At 34.2% G+C, this 21,849-nt stretch overlaps 1 protein-coding gene across 1 annotated transcript in view; it reads right to left on the bottom strand.

The window, feature by feature from the left end:
• Positions 1-5,252: 5,252 nt before the first annotated feature.
• IFNAR1 (interferon alpha and beta receptor subunit 1) overlaps positions 5,253-21,849 on the bottom strand; it is a 46,140-nt gene continuing 29,543 nt past the window's right edge. Inside the window, exons 10-11 of the mRNA XM_051984951.1 lie at positions 11,417-11,562; positions 5,253-7,628 (exon numbers count right to left, since the gene is read on the bottom strand). Coding sequence (XP_051840911.1) covers positions 7,434-7,628; positions 11,417-11,562 — 341 coding nt within the window. The 3' untranslated portion in view covers positions 5,253-7,433. The remainder of the gene's footprint in view (positions 7,629-11,416; positions 11,563-21,849) is intronic.

Genomic DNA, 21,849 nt, shown 5'->3' on the forward strand with positions numbered 1-21,849 from the left:
ACTATATGATGACCAATTCTGATGGACATAACTCTCTTCAGCAATGGGATGATTCAAACCAATTCCAATTGTTCAATGATGAAGAGAGCCATATACACTTAGAGAGAGTACTGTGGGAACTGAGTGTGGAGTACAACATAGCAACTTCACTTTGTCTGTTGATATTTGCTTGCATTTTGTTTTCTTTCTCAGGTTTTTTTTCTTCTTTACCCGATTTTTCTTGTGCAGCTGTATAAACATGTATATATAGATATTGGATTTAATATATATTATAACATACTTAACATGTATTAGACTACCTGCTACCTAGGGGAGAGAGTGAGGAGAAGGAGGGAAAAATTTGGAACAGAAAGTTCTACAAGAGTAAAAGCTGAAAAATTACCCATGCATATGTTTTGTAAATAAATTTTTTAAAAAAGTCCTTCCCCATGCTCCCATTCAAGACATATTTGTGGGGCAGCTAGCACAGTGGATAGAGCCCTGAAGTCAGGAGGACTTGCGTTCAAATCAGGTCTCATACACTTAATACTTTCTAGCTGTGTGACCTTAATTCTAATTCCCTCAGCAAAAAAAAAAAAAAAAAAAAAAAGACATTTGTAATGGGGGAGGAGAATCCTGTTCCCCAATTTTTCACAAGGGTGGTAATGATTCATGATTTTGCTTAAGTTAGCAGATTTATAAATGAGGATTTAAAAAAAAAAAAAAAAAAACAAGTTCCTTCAAACCATTCTTACAACATATTCAAGACTCTTAAAACATCTTTCCTGTGGTCTGAAAACTTATGCCTTTCTTATTACCTTCATATTCTTTTTAACTTCCTTTTATTTTGTTCACTTCCTAAATTCTCCTTATTCCAATAGTATTTCAGACTGTTCTTTTCTAATGGTATTTCACTGAGTTTCTCCTTATAGTTTAAGCATATATAGTTGTTAAAACCAATGACTTACTGAAAACTTTTATGAGTTAATTGTGACTTTGCCAATACTTTTCTTTTCTTCTGGATTTGTCCTCCATCCAACACACTACAGAGGCACTGATAGCTAGTAGGGAAATAGGAATCCTCTCAACTCCTCTCAGAGTCCAAAGTGCTGAGAGCTTGCAGACACCCACATTTGCCTCCTTATCCTTTGTCAGGAGGTCTTTAGAGAGGCATCTGCAAAGGCCCATGTAAATTAATCTCTCCATTTTATATGCATCCAATTAAATACAAGTTTAAAAGCTACAGCTATTAACAGTTATTGAGAGGTAGCATGCCTCTCCTAATAAATCATACAAAACATTGTCCAGAGAAAATATGAAACTGTTGTGAATATGGAGAGAATCAATCTATCATTAGAATTCTTAACAGAAACACTCCTTTTGTGGAAAATTTGTTCCACTTGAACCCAGTAGAATAGGTTTTGATGAGAACTTGGGGGAGGAATAATTCTTATGTACTCATCTCACTGCTGTCACCAACTGTCATGACTGAATTTTAACAAAAGGGTAAACTGAATTAGGTCTTTGTGCAAGATAACATTTATTAGTAGGAGCATGCTACCTGTCCACAAATGAGTTAGTAGATAAATAGCTTGCCTCCATTAATACCAAAGACCCCAAGCAAAAGGACAGTTCTCTTTATATAGATTTTGGGGAGTTCAGAACAAATAACAGAATAGGTAGATGAAATCATGGAAATAAGAGCAATATCATCGATTATAGAGCTGAGTTTCAGGGAACAACATGATTAGTGTGGTAATGGGGGACTAGCAATAATATTCCTTCTCTTATGAGACTAAGGAATATTTTTTGTTTGAGTTCAGGTACAAAATAGTGGCCTAGACTTTTGGACAGTAAAACCGACATCCTTGAAGCATAGTTTGAACTTTGAACTAAGTTGAGAGACAAAGAACCATGATTTAAGCAGTTATCTGACAAAATAAATTGATCATAAACAGGATCAATAAGAAATTGATTCAGAATCAATCTTAATATTTTCAGATGGAGTACTTCAAATGAAAATTCAGGCCCTATCCCTGATACGTATTTTATCTTGGATTTTTTGAGTGGTCAGCTGAATCTGGTGATTTTGCTTCAATAGAGATTATTTATAGCCTCCCAGCTTTTATTATGACTGTCAAATCCCATGGATGGTAATAATTATAAAATGATATGATTTATCCAGGATATCACAAATTTTTACATTGTTGATCCATAATGTTAATATTTGAACAATGTATTAAACTTAATATTATATTTGAAAATGTATTAAATAATCATTCTTATGTACTCTTTAAATCAGTATTCTAAAATAACTGAAATAAAGCAAGAAACAGTACAGCAAATATGCAAATTAGCAACAATTACAACATCCATTTGCAAACAGGCAGCTAAATAACAGTGTGTTAGCACCATCAAATAATAGGTATTCTTAGGCATATATAACACTGAGATGCAGTAGGTTAGATACAATGAAGACACATATGTAAGAGGAAAAGAAAAAGAAAGCAGAAGCAAAATAAATGAAATCAAAAAATATAAGCAGCATTCACAATAAAATTCAACTGAAAACTTCAGAGATAAAGAAAAGAAACATGGCAGAAAGTGAAATAATGTATATACCAAAGGAAGACAAAATTGCTATATAAAATATAAAAAATTCAAGACACAAAATAAAATTAATTTAAAAATTCAACAAAGGTGTTTTTTTTCTCCAAAGTAGCAAATTGTTGAACTAAATTAAACTCTGAAGTAACTTAAAGGAAAAAGCAAAAAAGAATTCAGTGTTTAAATTGTAAAAACAGAATAAAATAAATAATCTGCAAATATATTATACAAATATGTATATGTATGATGTATTTATACTAATGGAAGATCTCTCTGTAAGTATGTTTGTGAATGTTCACCAGCTGGATTACTAAGGGAAAGGGAGAATTTTCTGTTGTCTGGTCCTTTCCCCTGCAATTCTAGCACCATTTTTATCCATCCTTTACCCCTTACTCTATGTTGCTGCCTGTGGCTCCATTCTTACTGAGGGATTTTTTGGTGCCCATGTGAAGAAAAGCAATGGTGTGAGGGGCCATATAATTCTCCCATAGGGAACAGAGAGGGGAGTGTAAAGGAGTGTGCATTTTTACCTTAATTCTCACCTCCCTGCACTACTTTGGGATGTTTCTGACTTTTCCATCATGTCCCAAGAAACTTTTTATTGGGACAATAATCTGGTAAAATCTTATTCTCTAGTAAGATCTCATCAATCTTGGCACTTCCCGCAGCCTCTCTGATTGGAGGGTGGGGCCACGAACTTCAAAAATCAGGAAAAAGTTCAGCTCAGATATCTCTTCATTTCTCACTTGGCTGCCCTACTTTGACATTTCTGACTGACTTCAAAATCATTGTTCCTCTATGGGTACCACCCCATTTTTAGCTTCCTTTGTATGTTGTCTTCCCTCCTGAGACTGTAAGGTGCTTGAAGGGAGCTGTCTATTTTTTTTTTTTTTTTACCCCTAGCATTTAGCACAGTCTATGACACATAGTAGGTACTTAATCTTTTTAGCAAAGTCTAATGATTGTAGTCTCTGTCACCCAAACTCTGAGTAAAATTGACATAGTTTAACAAATGTCTCCCCATCCTGGAATTTTGATAGCACCAGCGGGCAGAGAAAGCCTCTACCCATATACTTTCTCTAAATTGAATCCAGATTGAAGCCAGAACCAAATGCCTATGTGGCCACAGAGGAACTCAGTTTAAGCTTCCATATTGCTTAAGTCTCACAATTTGCAAGATTTTCACCTTTGAGGATGAGGGGAAAATGATATATTTTTCAAGATTCACAATCCCCCTTTTGGAAATGGACTGTGAAAAGTCAATGAAATTCATTCTAGATAGCAGAAGTTCATCTCTGGCATTTTTTAATAGAGAAAGACACCAAAGCTTATACTTATGTTATTTTTGTTTGGCTATAATGTATGAAGGATATTTCCTATCTTTTTTTATTATATATTTATTTATTATATATTTTTTTCCTCATTGAGACATATCAGAGGACTTTCAACTCTGACTTTGCCAGACCACAAATATGTTCTTTGATTCCAGAGTATCTAATTTAAGAAAAATATGATTAAGTTGGAAAGATTATCAGGGTGGTAAAGGGCTTTAAGTCTGTTATATGAGATCAGTTGAGGAAATTGGGTATGTTCATTCTGGAAAATACTCAGCAATGAACAAGATAGCTATCTTCAAATACTTGAAGGATTATAATTTGGATAGGAACAATTATTTGGTTTCATAGAACAGATCAAGAAATAATGGGTAAAAGTGGCTGAGTGGATTAAAGGTAGCTAAAAAGTGGGGGATTAGCTAGATAACTTTTAGGGCCCTTTCAGGTCCCAATAGTCTCTATTTTAATTACATTTATGGTTTTGATTAAACATGCAATAAAGAATATAATGGATAAATTTAAGAAAAAATATAGGTCTCTTCATTTCCATCCTTATACACATTATCTTGTTCCTTTCCCCTGCCCCTGCTTAGTGAAGGCTTGTCTGTGAAATGACTGTTTTACTATTTTAAAATTTGAAATCCCTGATCCTCAAATTTTATCAAAGATCCTTTTAAGATCAATAATTTCCTAGAGTTTTTCCCAATTTTAATATTCACATTTTCTCCTCTCTTCACTCCTAAAGGTAACACTTCTTTACATCCCTAAGGGATAAAAACTTTCATCCAGAAGGAAAAATAATACAGTGCCTTTTTTTTTTTCTAAATAGAGCAAATATAGCTAAAACTGCTAAGTATAACCACTCTTCCATGGAGGTATGAATACCATTATGCTGCTGGCTATTGAATGCCCTGGTCCATTCTTTTAGGCCAAAATCAGGTATTTATGAGCCTCTAAGCAATGTAGGATCCAGGAAACTCACTGAAGTTGAAATCAATTTGGTTTTTTAACACTAAAAAGCAGTTTGACTTCAACTGACAAGCATGTACAAAATGTGTATCAGAAAAACACTAAGTGAACAAAGGTGACTTCTGATGAGTTCATCGGGATGGATGTGTATTTTCTTTGCAACTGATAATGGTGTATATTCTCAAAATAGCTTTTACCATCTAAGATGTTTTTTGCCATCTTTTAGCAAACTAAGTTATAAATTCAAGTAGTTCCTGACCTTAGATCAGGAAGGAACACAGATGAATTTTTTTTTATTTTTAAAATTTTTTATCATTTCCTTTGATAGGGTGGGGAAGAGGGACTGGTAGTTTGTAGCATATGAACATTATCAATAAAAAAGCATTTATTAAAAGTTGATTATGTGCCAGACACATCTGGAAGGTACTATAGAAACAAAGAGAAAACAATAACAAATAACAAAAAACAGTCTCAGCCTGTAAGCATCTTTCATTTTATAGCAAATAATATGTACAACATATACACATATAAGTATATATAAAATAAGTATATACAAAAGTATATATATAAAATACATTTATACCACAGCAGTTTCAAGTTAAAATCAGTTCTCCTGTGTATCCAAAATGACTAAAATCTTAGGAATTGGCTCGTGCTGAGGCCTAAGAATGCTCATAATCTGAGGATATTTAATGATACATAGACTACAGTTGGACAAAAACCAAACAGGCCCATAGTCAATGCAATATAGGCTGGTTTCCTAACACTTCTTAGAGGTCATCAGAATGTGTGGGGAATCTTCCTAAGAGTCAAATTTTTGTTATCCATGGCACAGGTAATGTAAAGAGCAAACAGTATAGAAATGATTTATTAGGAATGCATATGCTTTTTAAAAAATAGGTTTGCATTTTCCTTAGGCTAATTCACAGTTGGCATTCCTTATCCTGGCTGAAGAGTAGAAGGAGATGATCTAAAAAATTGTGGTGTAGCAGAGAGAAGTCAGCTTCTAACTAAAAAGAAGAAATCATTAATTCACACAATGGCCAAACAACAGTTTTTTCTCTTTAACTGAAGTAATTTCTAGATATCTGAAAACTTTACTCTTTGAATAACAATACTAATTATGACTTTGAAAACCTAAGACAAACCACAATTTTTTTTTGGGGGGGGGTAGGACATTGTTTCTTCAGCTATACAACAAGATGCTCAAACTAGTTTTTGCCAGTCCTAAATCTGATACAGTCCTATTCTATTTTTTCCTATGTTATATCTTCAGCATCATGAGATAATGAAGATGGCACAGCATTTTAGAAAAAAAAATGTTGGATTTAGAGTCAGAAGACCCAGGTTTAAATTTTGCTTTGTATTTCATATTATGTATAAGGACACCTTAATACCTCATGCTCTAAATCTTAATCTGAAAATTTCTTTATTTGCTAAACTGAGATAATAATACTTGTGTTGCCTAGTTTACAGAGTTATGATTTGAACAAAACTCAAAGTATTACATAATGTGAGTTACCATTGGTGTCTCTATAGACACATTAATAAACATTTGAAAAATATTTTTCTGAATAAACTATCCAACTCCTGGTCAAAAAGTTATAGCTCTAGTAAATTATTAATCAAGATAGCGGACTGCTTATTACCTATGTGACATTAACCAGGGGTGAGTCATCCAACATTCTTTTTTTTTTTTTCTTATAGCTTTTTATTTACAAGTTATATGCATGGGTAATTTTTCAGCATTGACAATTGCCAAACCTTTTGTTCCAACTTTTCCCCTCCCTCCCCCCACCCCCTTCCCCAGATGACAGGTTAACCAATACATGTTAAATATGTTAAAGTATAAATTAAACACTATATATGTAAATATGTCCAAACAGTTATTTTGCTGTTCAAAAAGAGTTAGACTTTGAAATAGTATACAACTAGCCTGTGAAGGAAATCAAAAATGCAGGTGGACAAAAATAGAGGGATTGGGAATTCTATGTAGTCATCCAACATTCTAAGACCTCAGTTCTCTTATAGTAAAATGAAAAAAATGTTAAGGGGTTGGGTCAGGTGATTTTTTGAGGTTTCTTCTGGCTCAGAAATCTATGATTCTTATTATAAAGAGAAAGAATGGATGTTTAAGTTTGTTTAAAGGGAGCCAAATTCTAACCACAAAGTCAAGGGTAATTCAACTAGAAAGTTCCAGCAACAGGTGGGTGTGGTTCATATGACTTTCTTTTCTGGTATTTAAGGCTGGTTTAAAACAAAGCAAAATGTTTAGTTGGCTCCCAATGACATAGAAGATGGATGGCAGGCTGGTTAGAATGAGGTTGTTAGTTTTTTCTTAGTAGTTTTCCCAGAAGACTCCCTTTGTAATAGCAGAAAAGAGGAAAGTTTTTTTTTTTTTTTTTAAAGGATTTTACATTTCTCTTCTGAAATCAGAATTATTTAGAAAGACATTGGACTTAGGCTCCCAATCTGAACGACGACAAGATGATACATTAGAGTGTTTATTGCTGCATAGTTTCCTGTTGTATAGAGTTTCTTCAGTTATTTTATTACTATTTCATCCTCATTGGAACAGTTTCCTGAATCATGATTGTCTTGATTGCTGCAAATGTCATCATTTTTTCCATTTTTATTTGTTTCTTCTAATTCAATAATATTTATTTTTTCAATTATACAGCTTTCTGTATGCTCTTCTGAAGTGGTAAGAAGACTTTTCGATGGCTGATCAAACAATGCCTAATGAAGACCAAAAAAAAAAAATTACTTTAAAATTATTAAGCTAATATAGTTATCAAACTATTCCTACTACTCATTTTCCCCCCAGGCATATAAATCCACAAACTGTAGAAGTTTTAAATAAAAGAAATGGAGACTAGAAAGCTTAAATAATCTGGATTACACCACTTCTTATGTACAGGATAATGAAAGCATAATGAAAAGGACTCTCTCTAACTGTTTCCTGAAATCAGCATTCCATTTTTGCTCTCTATGCCTTCCTAAAGGACTTCTGCCATTTCTAGAAAAAATGATTTTAAATACCACCTTTTATTGATGTAACATAGCAATGATTTTGAGTTCCCCTGATTTTAGAGGGAGGCTTCTATTCTAACAATAAATCAGTAATCCTAAATCTTTCGCTTTGGAGTCTGCCTCAGGAACTTCCCACACTCCCAATCTAAGAACAACAATCTATCTGATTCTGAATAGATCAGATTCTCAATTCTCAATACTCAATTCATTACTGTCAGATAGTTTCTGGGGAAAATGATGTAATATACCTTGAAAAAACTTGTATTCTATTGATGGAAGAGCATGATTTATAGATAGATAAATAAATATAATATGTGGGCAGCTAGGTGGCAGGGTGGAAAGAATACTAGGCCTGGAATTTGAATTACGTTAAATTTAGACTCAGGCACTTACTAGCTTTGTGACCCTGTGCAAGTCATTTAATCCTGTGTACCTTGGTTCCTTGAAAGCTGGAGAAGGAAATGGCAAAGCACTCTAGTATCTCTACCAAGAAAACTCCAAATGGGATCATGAAAAGTTGGCCATGACTGAAATGATTCAATAAGTATAATCTAAAGCAGATTATGACAGGGGCAAAGTATAAATCCAAATTGCTCTGGGAAATTTGAGGAGGAAAAAGCCAGAATTTAAAGAAGTCTTCACAGAAAAGTCATCCAATTTTCAGATGATGAAATTGAAATTATTACCACTCATATGAAAGAGAGTTCCAAATCACTATTGATCAGAGAAATGCAAATTAAGACAACTCTGAGATACCACTACACACCTGTCAGATTGGCTAAGATGACAGGAAAAAATAATGATGAACGTTGGAGGGGATGTGGGAAAACTGGGACACTGATGCATCGTTGGTGGAGTTGTGAACAAATCCAACCATACCGGAGAGCAATCTGGAATTATGCCCAAAAAATTATCAAATTGTGCATACCCTTTGATCCAGCAGTGTTTCTACTGGGCTTATATCCCAAAGAAATACTAAAGAAGGGAAAGGGACCTATATGTGCCAAAATGTTTGTGGCAGCCCTGTTTGTAGTGGCTAGAAACTGGAAATTGAATGGATGCCCATCAATTGGAGAATGGCTGGGAAAATTGTGGTATATGAATGTTATGGAATATTATTATAATGTAAGAAATGACCAGCAGGATGAATACAGAGAGGCTTGCAGAGACTTACATGAACTGATGCTAAGTGAAATGAGCAGAACCAGGAGATCATTATACACTTCAACCATGATACTGTATGAGGATGTATTCTGATGGAAGTGGATTTCTTTGACAAAGAGACCTAACTCCGTTTCAATTGATAAATGATGGACAGAAGCAGCTACACCCAAAGAAAGAACACTGGGAAATGAATGTAAACTATTTGCATTTTTGTTTTTCTTCCCGGGTTATTTATACCTTCTGAATCCAATTCTCCCTATGCAACAAGAGAACTGTTCGGTTCTGCAAACATATATTGTATCTAGGATATACTGCAACATATTTAACATATATAGGACTGCTTGCCATCTGGGGGAGGGGGTGGAGGGAGGGAAAGGAAAAATCGGAACAGAAGCGAGTGCAAGGGATAATGTTGTAAAAAAATTACCCTGGCATGGGTTCTGTCAATAAAAAGTTACATATAAAAACAAAACAAAACAAAACAAAACATGTCATCTCAGTTGAACTTTGAAGGAAGAACTTTTCTTCTTAAGAACCATCTTTATGTTTCTATAAAGCACAGATGAGGAAGGAGAGTATCCAAGATTTGGGGAAAGATGTCAATGGGAAACGAGTATCAGGTTTGTTGAATTATTAATGAAGAAAGGACTGCTAATGCCAAAATGTTAGGGGCTTTAAAAACTGGTTAAGGTGTTTGTATTTTACTCCTGAAACAAACAGGGAGTCAGTAAAGGTTTCTGAGCAGTGACATTATATATTCAAATCATTTTGCTAACTATATGAAGGATGGATAGAAAAGTAAGAAAATTTTGGCAGAGAGATTTGTGAGACTCATACTATAATAATTGAGGTGAGTGATAATTAAAAACCTGAACTAAGCTGGTGGCAGCATAAGTAGAGGAAAAAGATGTCAGGACTTGGCAACTGATTTAATGTGGGAGAAGAGAGACAGAAAAGTCTGGGTAAATGGATGTGGTGCTATCAAAAATTAGGAAGAGTAGGGCTAAGGGAAAAGAATAGGATTTCAATTTTGGATATGTGAAGTTTGAGGTGGCAGAAGAAAATCCAGATAGAGATATACAAGAGACACCTGGAAAATGAATTCAGAGGACAGAATATTTATGAACAGATGAAATGACAAAGGAAAAATTACAGACAGAGAAAAAGATCTGGGGGACATAAGTATAGGAAGATGCACTAGGGTAGGGAAGAACTAAGAGATAAAAATGTCATGGGAGCCAGTAAAGGAGAAAAGGTTACGTGGAAGAGGGGGGTTGACAGTATAGAATGTTGAAGAAAGGGGAAAAAAAAGTTGAGGACCAAGAAAAAAACGATGATTGTGCTCCATGTGGAACAATGTAGTCTTTCCCTAAAAGGTGTTGAGAATTAATTGGGTGAAAAAACCTAAGGGTTCACTTCATTAATATAAAATCAGTATAGATAAAAAAGAGTGCTTCCTGGCATCTAAATATAAAAGTCAGGGCATGAGTAGCCACTTAGTTCCTTCTATAGGTTTCTAACTTCAAGTTATCATAGGCAACACAAGGGCAGGGAAACTATCCCCAAATGAAAAATACATATTTTATTCTTGTTTGATCCTTTTCTGCTATGGATATTTTCCCTTGGCTATGGCTAAATAGACCCCTTTAGTTAACTTCCAGATGTCCTATGAGTAATTGATTTTGGTTCAATTTAAAAATTAAATCATCAGGATGGCCAGAGTCAGGCAAGGCTTATTACAGAAGTGATGGAATTGAGGTTACATTTGTAGGCATTAGCCATGGGAATGACAAGAACCTCTTCATACTCTGAGACAGATGCAAAGATTAAGAGGAGCAGAGAAGATTTAGCATATGGAAGAAGGAAGATGGCCTCCAAAAATCTACTTCTTAAATAAAGTAAGAGGAAAGGGCACCTGTTGTATAACTATACATTCCCATAGATAGTATATTTTATATTAATGACAGAAACTTAAATATTTGCCAGCCCTTTTATTATCTCAGAGCATTTCCTGTTATTTCATTTCCTCAACATGTTTTAAAAACTTTAAACAGCAAATGCCACAAACTTCAGTTTATCAGAGGAATATGGTCTTTGGTAGCAAATTCTGCTATTCTTTATGATTTTGATTTAATTATACGTATTATATCATTTATATGTTTACTGAAACTTAGAAGAAATGTTCAAAACGGCCTATGAGATTTTTTGCAATACATCTTAGATATTCTATGAATTTTAACATTACGCAGTTTTTAACAATTTTTCTTGAGGGGTTAGAATTCTGTACATTCCACAGCCCTTCAAAACAAGAGAAAACAGGTATCACATACCTCATACATATTTGAAGGAGGTTTGCAAGATGGATAGAACACATATTTTACCAATTTTAGTAGAACTTTTAAACAAAAAGATATGAAGATCAGTCCAATAATAATTAAAAAGCAAATGACTATAATCCAGGTTTTTTGTTGTTTACCTGAAAAAAAAGATAGAATTCAAGTAAAATAAATTTATTAAGTGGCATTCTAGATACAGAAAAATGTGAGTCATACACATAATTTATCTCTCTGTCCTTCTATTTATCATCTATCTTATTGCTGCCTTTTGTCCTCTATCCCAGGAATTTTCTAATATACATCCATTATCACCCAGTGAAATTTCATTTGTAACAAATTTAATAGGTGCCTCCCTTTATCCTCAAAAACAGAACAAAACTTTTTAGTATTGTAGTTGAACAAAGAGATTGATGTGGGCTGGCTTCCAGTCCTATATGACTCACCTACTGAGACATTCTTAGTTAGCTGCTCAACTATAAGAGTTGATAGCACTGATACTTATTACACCTAGTAAAGGATCAAGAGGTTTCCAGTGAGCAATCCTCTTAAATACGGACCTTTTCTGTTTTTGTAGCAAAATGCTAGAATTTTTGTTCCCCACATGGAAGAGGGGGTCAACCTGTTAGGTTTGTACTATGGAAACTTTCCTTGAGTTTCACTTTGTGAATTTTGAAAGGTCTGGAGAAAATGTAGCATTAGAATCTCCCACCAATACATTGATGCCATCCTTGGAGCAACATGGGTTAATGGAAATTAAAAGGGCAGGTATTAGATAATTTGAATACTCCCTGGAAAGATAAGGCTTATCTAATAGCCTTTCAATAGATCAAAACTATTTCCAATAGATTTAGGATGGAAAATGCCATCAGCATCCAGAGAGAGCACTATGGAGACTGAAGCATACTATTTTCACCTTTTTTTGTTTACTTTTTTTCTCATGGTTTTTCCTTTTGTTCTGATTTTTCTTCCACAACATGATTAATACGGAGATACATTTAAAATGATTGTATATGTATAATCTATATCAGATTGCTTACTGTCTTGGGGAGGAGGGAGATAAGGGAGGGAGAAAAAAATTGGAATGCAAAATCTCATAAAAATGAAGGCTGAAAACTATTTTTACATTAATTGAAAAAATAAAATACTATCAAAATTAAAAAATAAAGTCATTGTTTCAATTAATTTAATTTGATCTTTAAAGTTTTCTAATATGATCTGCTAAAGTTGCAATTTTTCTTATGTTGAATGAACCCCACGTTCCTGATATAAATGCAGCTGATCATTGTATTATGAAAATGATAACATTTTATTTAATACTTTTAAATCAATATTCATTGTTATAGAAGATATATACACACATGATTACAGATGACATAATATTCTTTGTTTCATCTCTCCCACGATGATATATTAAAACCATAATTGTATCACAGTAATAATTTGGTAATCACTTTTTAAAATTGTTTTTTGCAAACTACTTAATATTGTAATCAGTTTTTCTTTGAGTATTAGGTTTCATTGTAGATCCATTTGACACCAGACTCCCTTCTCTACCTTACCTTTTTGGGGTTTATTTATTATGTGTTCAATTTCTTCTTATGAATTTTGGTTATTTAAACTCAGGTTTTTCTGACACTAGGCCTCACATGCACTAATTTTATCAATTTGATGCACTCTTTCAGTTTTCAGTTTTGTTAAATCTCTTCTTTGATTTTCAGACTTGCTCTATTGGTATTTGGAAGGCATATTCTTTGGCCATTTATTACATGGGGAATGATTCTTATTCTTATAAATGCTAATCCATTCTCTATATATCTTAGAAATGAGACTTTTATCCGAGAACTTGCCACAAAGATTTATACTTATTTGCCTGCTTCATTTCTAATTTTAACTAAATTGGATTCTCTTTGTGCAAAAAACTTGGAATTAATCCTTTCTTTAATGTATCCTCCTTCATTGTTCTTCCCTTTTGCTCCTATTTCCCCATTGAGTGCTATTATTTCTATACTCAGCTCTGTGTTTGTGTAGATGCACAACCATGTGTACATGTGCTCATCTTTACAATGAATTCACATTTTGTTCAAGTGATGAGCTAAGGCAAAATCCATTATACTTCATATGAATTTTTAAAAGTGAGAATATCAGTCATTATGTCAGACAAGGTACAATAAAAATAGACATAATTTTAAAATATAAATAGGAAAAGTATATTATACATTAAATGATTTAATATAAATATTTAATATAGTCATTGAATTGCACGGCATCTGAATACTTGAAGGAAAAGTTAAGCAAATTATGGAAAGAAATTGATGGTGAAACTGATAGCTAGAGACTTCAATATATCCCTTTTAATAGGAAAAAGATAAGCAAGAAAGAGTCTCTTTTCTGACTGTTTTTCAGTTTCTTTTGATGGATTTTCAACCAGGTCAATTCCATTAATTATGGGTATTCCCCAAGGTTTTGTTTTGGGTCCTCTTCTTCTATTTATTTAACCTGCTGAGCTCTTTAACTCCCATTAATTCAATTATCGTCTCCATGTATATAATTCTTAAATATATTTATTCAGCTCTGACCTCATTTCATATCTTCAATTGCTTATTAGACATCTCAAACTGGATTATATCCTAGACATCTTAAGTCTGACATGGTTGAAACTGAACTTATTATCTTTCTCCTCAAAACTTCCCCTCTTCTGAATATTCCTAATACTATTTAAGGACATCAGAATCCTCCTAATCACCCAAGCTCAAAACCAATGTATCATCTTCAATTCCCTAGTATCTTTTTTTTCCCCTATCCAATCAATTGCCAAGTCCTCTCTACTATTCCTTCTTCTTCTTTTCCCCTGAGGCAATGGGGTTAAGTGACTTGCCCACAGTTACACAGCTAGAAGTGTTAAGTGTCTGAGACCACATTTGAATGCAGGTCCTCCTGACTTCAGGGTTGGTGCTCCATCCACTGAGCCACTTAGCTGCCCCTATTCCTTCTTAAGATTTCTTATATATGTCCCCTTCTCTCTTCCAAAATGAGTATTACCCTGGTACTTATCATCTCATATCTGAACTATTGCAGTAGCATGCTGGTAGGTTTTCTTGCCTCTTCTAGTCCAAACTTACATTCGGTTCTCAAAGTGATCTTCATAAAGTGAGGTCTATCACCTTACCTCACTTTCAATAAACTCCACTAGTTCCCTATTTTTATGTATTATTATGTATTTAATCTTCTAGGATCAAATTTAAAACCTTCTGTTTGGCCTCTAAAATTCTTCATAACCTGGCCCTTTTCTATGTTTTCCAGTCTTCTTACCCCTCTCCATGTTTTGTATGACTCAGTGACACTCTTATTTCCTTAAACTGTGCATTTTCACTGGCTGTCATTCAAGCCTAGAATTCTGTCCATCCTTACCTTCTGCTTTCTGGCTTCCTTCAAATCTCTGCTAAAATCCCACCTTCTTCAAGAAGCCATGATCAGTTTCTGTTCCCTGCCAAATAGGCTTTAATTTATCCCATATGTATCTAGATTATACATAATGATGTGCTGTTTTCACTTTTAGGTTGTGAGCTCCTTGAAAGCAAGATTTTTTTTTTTGCCTACTTTTGCATTTAGCACACTAACTGGCACATGGTAGCTGCATAATAATACTTACTGATGACTTGAAAAAGCAAAGTATGTATCTCAAAATTTGGGAATAGTTGAAAAATTATGGCATATGGATATAATGGAAAATTACTGTGTCATAAGAAATATTGAATATGAATAAATCAGACACATAGATGAAGACATTTGATGTGATACAGAATGAAAAATTGGAGCAAAAAAAGGAACAACAATATAAACAACAAATGAATAAAACAAAATAAATAGGGTCAATATGGGAAATTAATAAAATTCTGGTCACTTCCAGTATCAGGCTACAAAGCAAAAGGAAAGTCGTCTTTCTACCACAATGATAATTTATCTTTGGAGATAAAGGGATATGTTTGGGTAAAGGATATATTTTTTTTCATTCTTTCCCAAGCCTCCCATGGCTTCCACTTTTCCTTACCCTCTCAGCTGAGAACACTGTCTAATACTGAGGCAATTTACCATATGATCCTATTCTCCCCTTCTCCTAGTCTTGCAGCATCCAAATGACTTATGCCACTAACTTCTGCCCCTTTCATCCCTGTCTCACATAAAGAAGAGGCTACTCCTATTCATGGCAAACCCTTCTACATGTTCAAGTGATCCCAATCCATCTTGTTTCCCTCAACAGATTGGTCCCTCTATTATCTCCGTTCTTTCACCTATCTTCAACCTATTCCTGTTCTTTCCACACTGCCTACAAATACATTTATATTTCCTCTATCCTCACAAAACCCACCTGATTCATCCACTTCTGCTAACTATCATCCCATATCTCTTCTGCCCTTTGTAGCTAAACTTCTTCAAAAACTTATAACAGGTAATTCTACTATCTTTCTTTTTCAGTACTTTTAACAGTATTTTTTTCCAATTACATGTGAAGACAATTTTTAGCACTCGTTTTTATAAGATTTTGAGTTCCAAATTTTTCTCTTTCCCTCCTTCCCTTTCCCTCTTCTAAAATGGTAAGCAATTTGATATAGGTATATATTTACATATATATGTGTATATATATACACATATATATATGTATACACACACACACATACACACATATATATAGATATATACACACTTTAAAACACATTTCCTTATTAGTCACAGCTGTGAAAGAAGAAATAGATCAAAAGGAAAAAAAAATAAAGTGAAAACAGTATGCTTTGATCTTCATTTTGAGTTCATCAGTTGGGGGGTGGGGGTGGAACCAAGATGGCTAAGAGTAAATAGGACTTTGCCTGAGCTATTCCTGGCTTCCCTTAGAATCAATACTAGATCAAGCCTCTGAATGAAGTTTGGGGGGTGGGGAGAGAGAAGCTCAACACAGGGAGGCCCTTCTTGGGGAATCTACTGGGAGGCTCTTAGCCAAAATACAGCAGTATTACCTATTCTGTCCTGGTTTAGAAGCCAGTGGATCAGCAGACTATCTGTGAGACTACCTATAAAAGCAAATAGTGAGCTCCTGAATTGCAGCATTAACAGGTGAAACTTGGCCAAGTCCACCCAGCCTAGGGAGCAAACCGGCAGCAGCTCCAGCCTCAGGGCAGTGTAAAACATCGGTCATAGTGTAGAGGAAGTTTTGAACAATCTCCTCTGTGCCCTAGGAACAGACCTCAACCTTAAAAAATGAGTAAAAAGAGCTCTGACCATAGGTAGCTTTTATAGAGACAGAGAAGAACAGACTTCAAACCCCAAGGACACTAACAGCAAAACATCTCCAGATGAAGTCTCAAAAGGGTATATGAACTGGGTTCCAACCCAAAACGCTCTTTTGGAAGAATTTAAAAAGGATCTGTAAAAGTTAGAAGAAAAATGGGGAAAAGAAATGAATGCTTTGCAAGTGAGTTTGGAAAAGGAAATCGAAATTGTCTGAAGAAAACAACTCCTTAAAAATTACATCTGGTGGGGCAGGTAGGTGGTGTAGTGGATAGAGCACCTGTCCTGAAGTCAGGAGGACCTGAGTTTAAATCTGACCTCAGACATTTAACACTTCCTCGCTGTGTGACTTGGGTAAGTCACTTAACCCCAATTGTCTCAGACAAAAAAAAAATACATTTGGTGAAATGGAAAAAAATATATATACCTGAAGAAAACCACTTCTTAAAAAAAAAGATTTGGCAAAATGTAAAAAGAAAATCACTCCTTGAAAAACAGAATTGGTAAAATGGAAAAAGAAAACAACTTAAAGACCTGAATAGGTGAAATGGAAAAAAAAAATCCAATGAACAAAGAACTCCTTTAAAAGTTCAATTGGCCAAATGCAAAAGGAGATAAAAAAAAAAGCCTACAAAAAATTTACTAAACATTAGAACTGGATAAATGGAAGTAAATAAGATATCAAGAATCAGTCAAACAAAATAAAAACAATGAAAATATAGAAGAAAATTTAAATATCTCATTGAGTTTATCAATTCTTTAGCTGGATGCTCCACTACCTTTCTTCTTATTCTCATTTTAACTCTCTACCATTTAGTTTTTGACTTAGTTGTTCCACTGAAACTGCTTTCTCTAAATCTAACAATGATCTTTAATTGCAAAATCCAATAGCCTTTTCTCAAACATCTTTCTTCTTCTTTTGAAATTTATTTATTATAGCTTTTTATTTATAAGACATATACATGGGTAATTTTTCAACATTGAATCTTGAATGTTCCAAATTTTCCCCTCCTTCCCCCAACTCCCTCCCCTAGATGGCAGGTAGTAGATTTAACATTTAACATGTTAAATATGTTAAAATATAAACATCTTTCTTCTTATCCTCTCTATAATCTCTGACATTGTTGATCACTGTCTTCTCAATATTTTCTTCTCTCAAGAAGAACCTGGTCTTTCTTGGTTCTCTTTCTACCTATGTGATTGTTTCTTCTCTATTTCCTTTGTTGGATCTTCATCCAAGTCATGCCTATTAATTGTAAATGTCCCACAGGACTCTGTGCTGGACTATCTTCTCTTTTCTCTATATACTATTTTACCTGGTAGTCCCATCAGTTCCCAAATTCCATGCAAATGATTTTCTAATCTACTTATCCAACTTTAACTCCAGTCTTACATCAACAACTGCCTGTTGGACATCTTTAACTCAATGTTTCCAAAACAGAACTCATTATCTTTTCCCCTAAACTCTTCTCTCTTCTATACTTCTCTATTGCTATCAAAGGCAGCAACATATTGCCAACCCTCCAGGCTCACAATCTAAATGTCATCCTTGACTTTTCACTAATTTTTACTTCCCATATCCATCTGTTGTAAAGGGCTGCCAACTGCACTTTTGCAATATCATCTTTTTTATTCTCTGATACTGCAACCCACTCTGGTGTAAAGCCTTCTCATACTTGACTATGGTAATAGCCTGATGGTAGGTCTGTTTGCCAATCTCTACCCACACTAATCCATCTTCCACTCAATAATCAAAAGCATTCATCTAAAGCAAAGATTTGATCACATTATCCCTTATCCCTTCTTCTTCCTCCTCCTTCCCCAATAAACTTCAGTGCTACCTTTAGGAACTTTGACATTCAAGGCCCATCAAAACTAGTTATACCCTATCTTTCCAGTCTTCTTACACCTTACCACCCTGCTTCAAGAACTCTTAGATCAAATAACTCTGGCCTCCTTGCTATTTCTCAAATAAGACACTCTATCTCCTGATTCTGAACATTTTTTAATTGGCTATCTCCCTCAATGGAATGCTTTCCCCCCTCTTCATCTCTGCTTCTTGGCTTCTCTGGTTTCTTTTAAGTCCCAGCTAAAATCCCACAAGCTATAAAAACCTTCCTAATTCCTCTTAAATTTTGGTAATTATGTTGATATGTAGTTTTATTTGCAGATGGTTGTTTGCATGTTGCCTCCCTATAAGATTGTGAGCTCCTTGAGGGCAGGGACTTGACCAAGAACTTCCTCTATAAATAACCAATAAGTGGTTATCTCACCTCTGCTTAATAACTTCCAATGTGGGCTCTTCATTACTATCTAAATTAGTATTTTCCACTTGGATAATGCTCATTTTTAGGAACTTTTATCCTTACTTCAAGCCCTGAGCTTTCTCTTTGCAATTTACACTCATTGCTTTTAGCTTTATCCTAACATTTTTGCTTTTTTTTTTTAATCCCCTGTATTTAGCACAGTGCCTTACTGTCAAAAGAAAACATAGCAATAAATTCTAACAAAAAGAGAGGAGTGGTTTTTAATTACTTCTTCAACAAGAAAGCATACTAAGCTAATATTTTTTATTGACTTAGTAACCAAGGTAGTAGATTAGGGGAATGCTGAAGACACAGTCATTCTAAATTTTTTTTTTTTGGGGGGGGGCGGCAGGGAGGGCAGAGGGTAAGAAGCACAGACTCATTTTAAGATTTAAAGGGGACTTAGCAAAAAATAATTGGCAACTAAATAATCTCATACTAAAGAATGATTGAGTGAAACAGCAAATCATAGACATAATAATTCACCCAAGAAAATGACAATAATGAGATGTCATACCAAAATGTGTGGGATGCAGCCAAAGTGGTAATAAGGGGAAATTTCATATTTCTAAAGGCCTACTTGCATAAAATAGAGAAAGAGAAGGTCAATGAATTGGGCTTGCAACTAAAAATGCTAGAAAAGGAACAAATTAAAAACCCCCAGTCAAACACTAAACTTGGAATTCTAAAAATAAAAGGAGAGATCAATAAAATTGAAAGTAAAAAAACTATTGATTAATAAAACTAAGAGTCTGTTCTATGAAAAAACCAACAAAATAGACAAACCCTTAGTAAATCTCATTAAAAAAAGGAAAGAGGAAAATCAAATTGTTAGTGTTAAAAATGAAAAGGGAGAACTTGCCACTAACGAAGAGGAAATCAGAGCAATAATGAGGAGTACTTTGCCCAACTTTATGCCAATAAATTCGACAACTTAAATGAGATGGAAGAATACTTTCAAAAATATAGTTTGCCCAGATTAACAGAGGAAGAAGTAAATAGACTAAACAGTCCCATTTTAGAAAAAGAAATAAAACAAGCTATTAACAACTCCCTAAGAAAAGATTTAAAGGGGACTTGCTTTAAGATTTAAGGAGGAGAGGTATCTTGGTATCCTATAGAGCCTTCATGTTAGAACGATCATATCTTTCCTCTGCCATATTCTAGTTTTTTGATCTTATAAAACTCACTAAAAGACAGTGCTCTAGGAAACTCTATAAGACTATTAATTGTGGAACAGGTCCTGATATGTATTGATAAATTCCTAACCAAAATTTCCCACAGTGATGAAGTCCTATATTTATTTGAAAGAAGAAAAAAACTTAAGGAGCTATGGTTCATTTAATGTGGAGTTAATTTCAGTTAATGTGGAATTAAATTCAAGTAAATCTTCATATGGAAGACTGATGAACAAGATGCAAGTAATCTAGTAATAAATGACCATTATCAGAAGGAGGCCACAGCTGGAACCCAAGTTCAAGGGTTAATACCTTTGACTAATTGTTTTATTGCTGCTGTTGTGGTCAAGATGCTGAGATATGTGTTAAGAGTAACAATATAGTTTGGTGGTTTTGGAACTGGATGGATTTCATATGTATAGCTGTCATTAAAGGGCTCATGCTAGCTTAGAGGGAAAGATTCTATGAAACACTCCAGAGAGCTGTCCTGTGCTGTTCAACATTTTGATCATTGACTTGGATTAAAGCATAGAAGATATGCTAAATTTGCATATGTGAAGGAGATAGCAAGCATGATAAATGACAGAATTAGGATCCAAAAAGATCAAGAAAGGTTAAAATGATGAGACAAGTCTAACAAGAAGATAAGTATGCAATTATAGAATTTAAGAGTTAGATGGAGGCCCTCAAGTCCAACCCATACCTAAACAAGTATACACACAATAACATGATTAATCAGTAATGATCCAGTCGCCCTTAAAGACCTGAAAGATCCTAAGTTTGCCTAGATAGTACTACATTAAGTGCAACTCTGCCTTTTTCTGTCTTCTACACACTGATCCTAGTTTTATGCTATGAAGTGAAGAAAAACATGTCAAATCCCTCTTCTATGCGACAAATGTTTGAAAGACTTGAAAACAAATATAATCCCCTTCTTTGAAAATCTTCTCTTCTCCAGCCAAAGAGCCTTAGATCTTTGAACCAATCTTTATACAGTGTTACCTTCAGCCCCTTCACCATCCTGAATACCTTTCCCTATTTACTCTCTAGTTTACCAATGTCTTCCCTGAAATATGGTACTATGTAAAAAAAATACTTTAGATGTGGTCTGCCTGAGACTATCACCTCTTAAATGCCGAACACCATGCCTTCTTTAACAAAGGCTACAATAGCAATTAAATAGAAATGTAAAATTTAAAAATCATCTTAAGTTAGGATGAGGTAGAATGGCTAGGTAATAATTTTTATGAAAAAGATTATGGGATTTTAGTAGACGGAAAACTCAATTTGAGTCAATGTTATAATAAGATAACCAAAAATTTAATGCTACCTGAAGTTGTACAAACATCTTCCTAGTATTCAGAAAGATTTCCACAAAAACCTGTCCTAGTCAGAGCATATTTATAATATTTAGTTTTAAGTATCACATTCTAGGTTAGACATTGGTTAAGGTGAAACTTGTTGATTAAAGACCATACTATAAGGTTTAGTTACTCGAAACTTTAACTTGGAGAAGAGAACAACTGGCAAGAGTGGGGAATCAGAATATATCTGTCTTCAAATATTTGAAGAGATGTCACATATTAAAGGGATTAGGCTTATTCTTAACTCCTTAGGATAGAGCTAGAAGCAATGAGTGCAATTTGCAGAGAGAGAAAACTCA

Source organism: Antechinus flavipes, chromosome 3 (genome assembly GCF_016432865.1).
Source record: "Antechinus flavipes isolate AdamAnt ecotype Samford, QLD, Australia chromosome 3, AdamAnt_v2, whole genome shotgun sequence".
In the NCBI taxonomy this organism is placed as follows: Eukaryota; Metazoa; Chordata; class Mammalia; order Dasyuromorphia; family Dasyuridae; genus Antechinus; species Antechinus flavipes.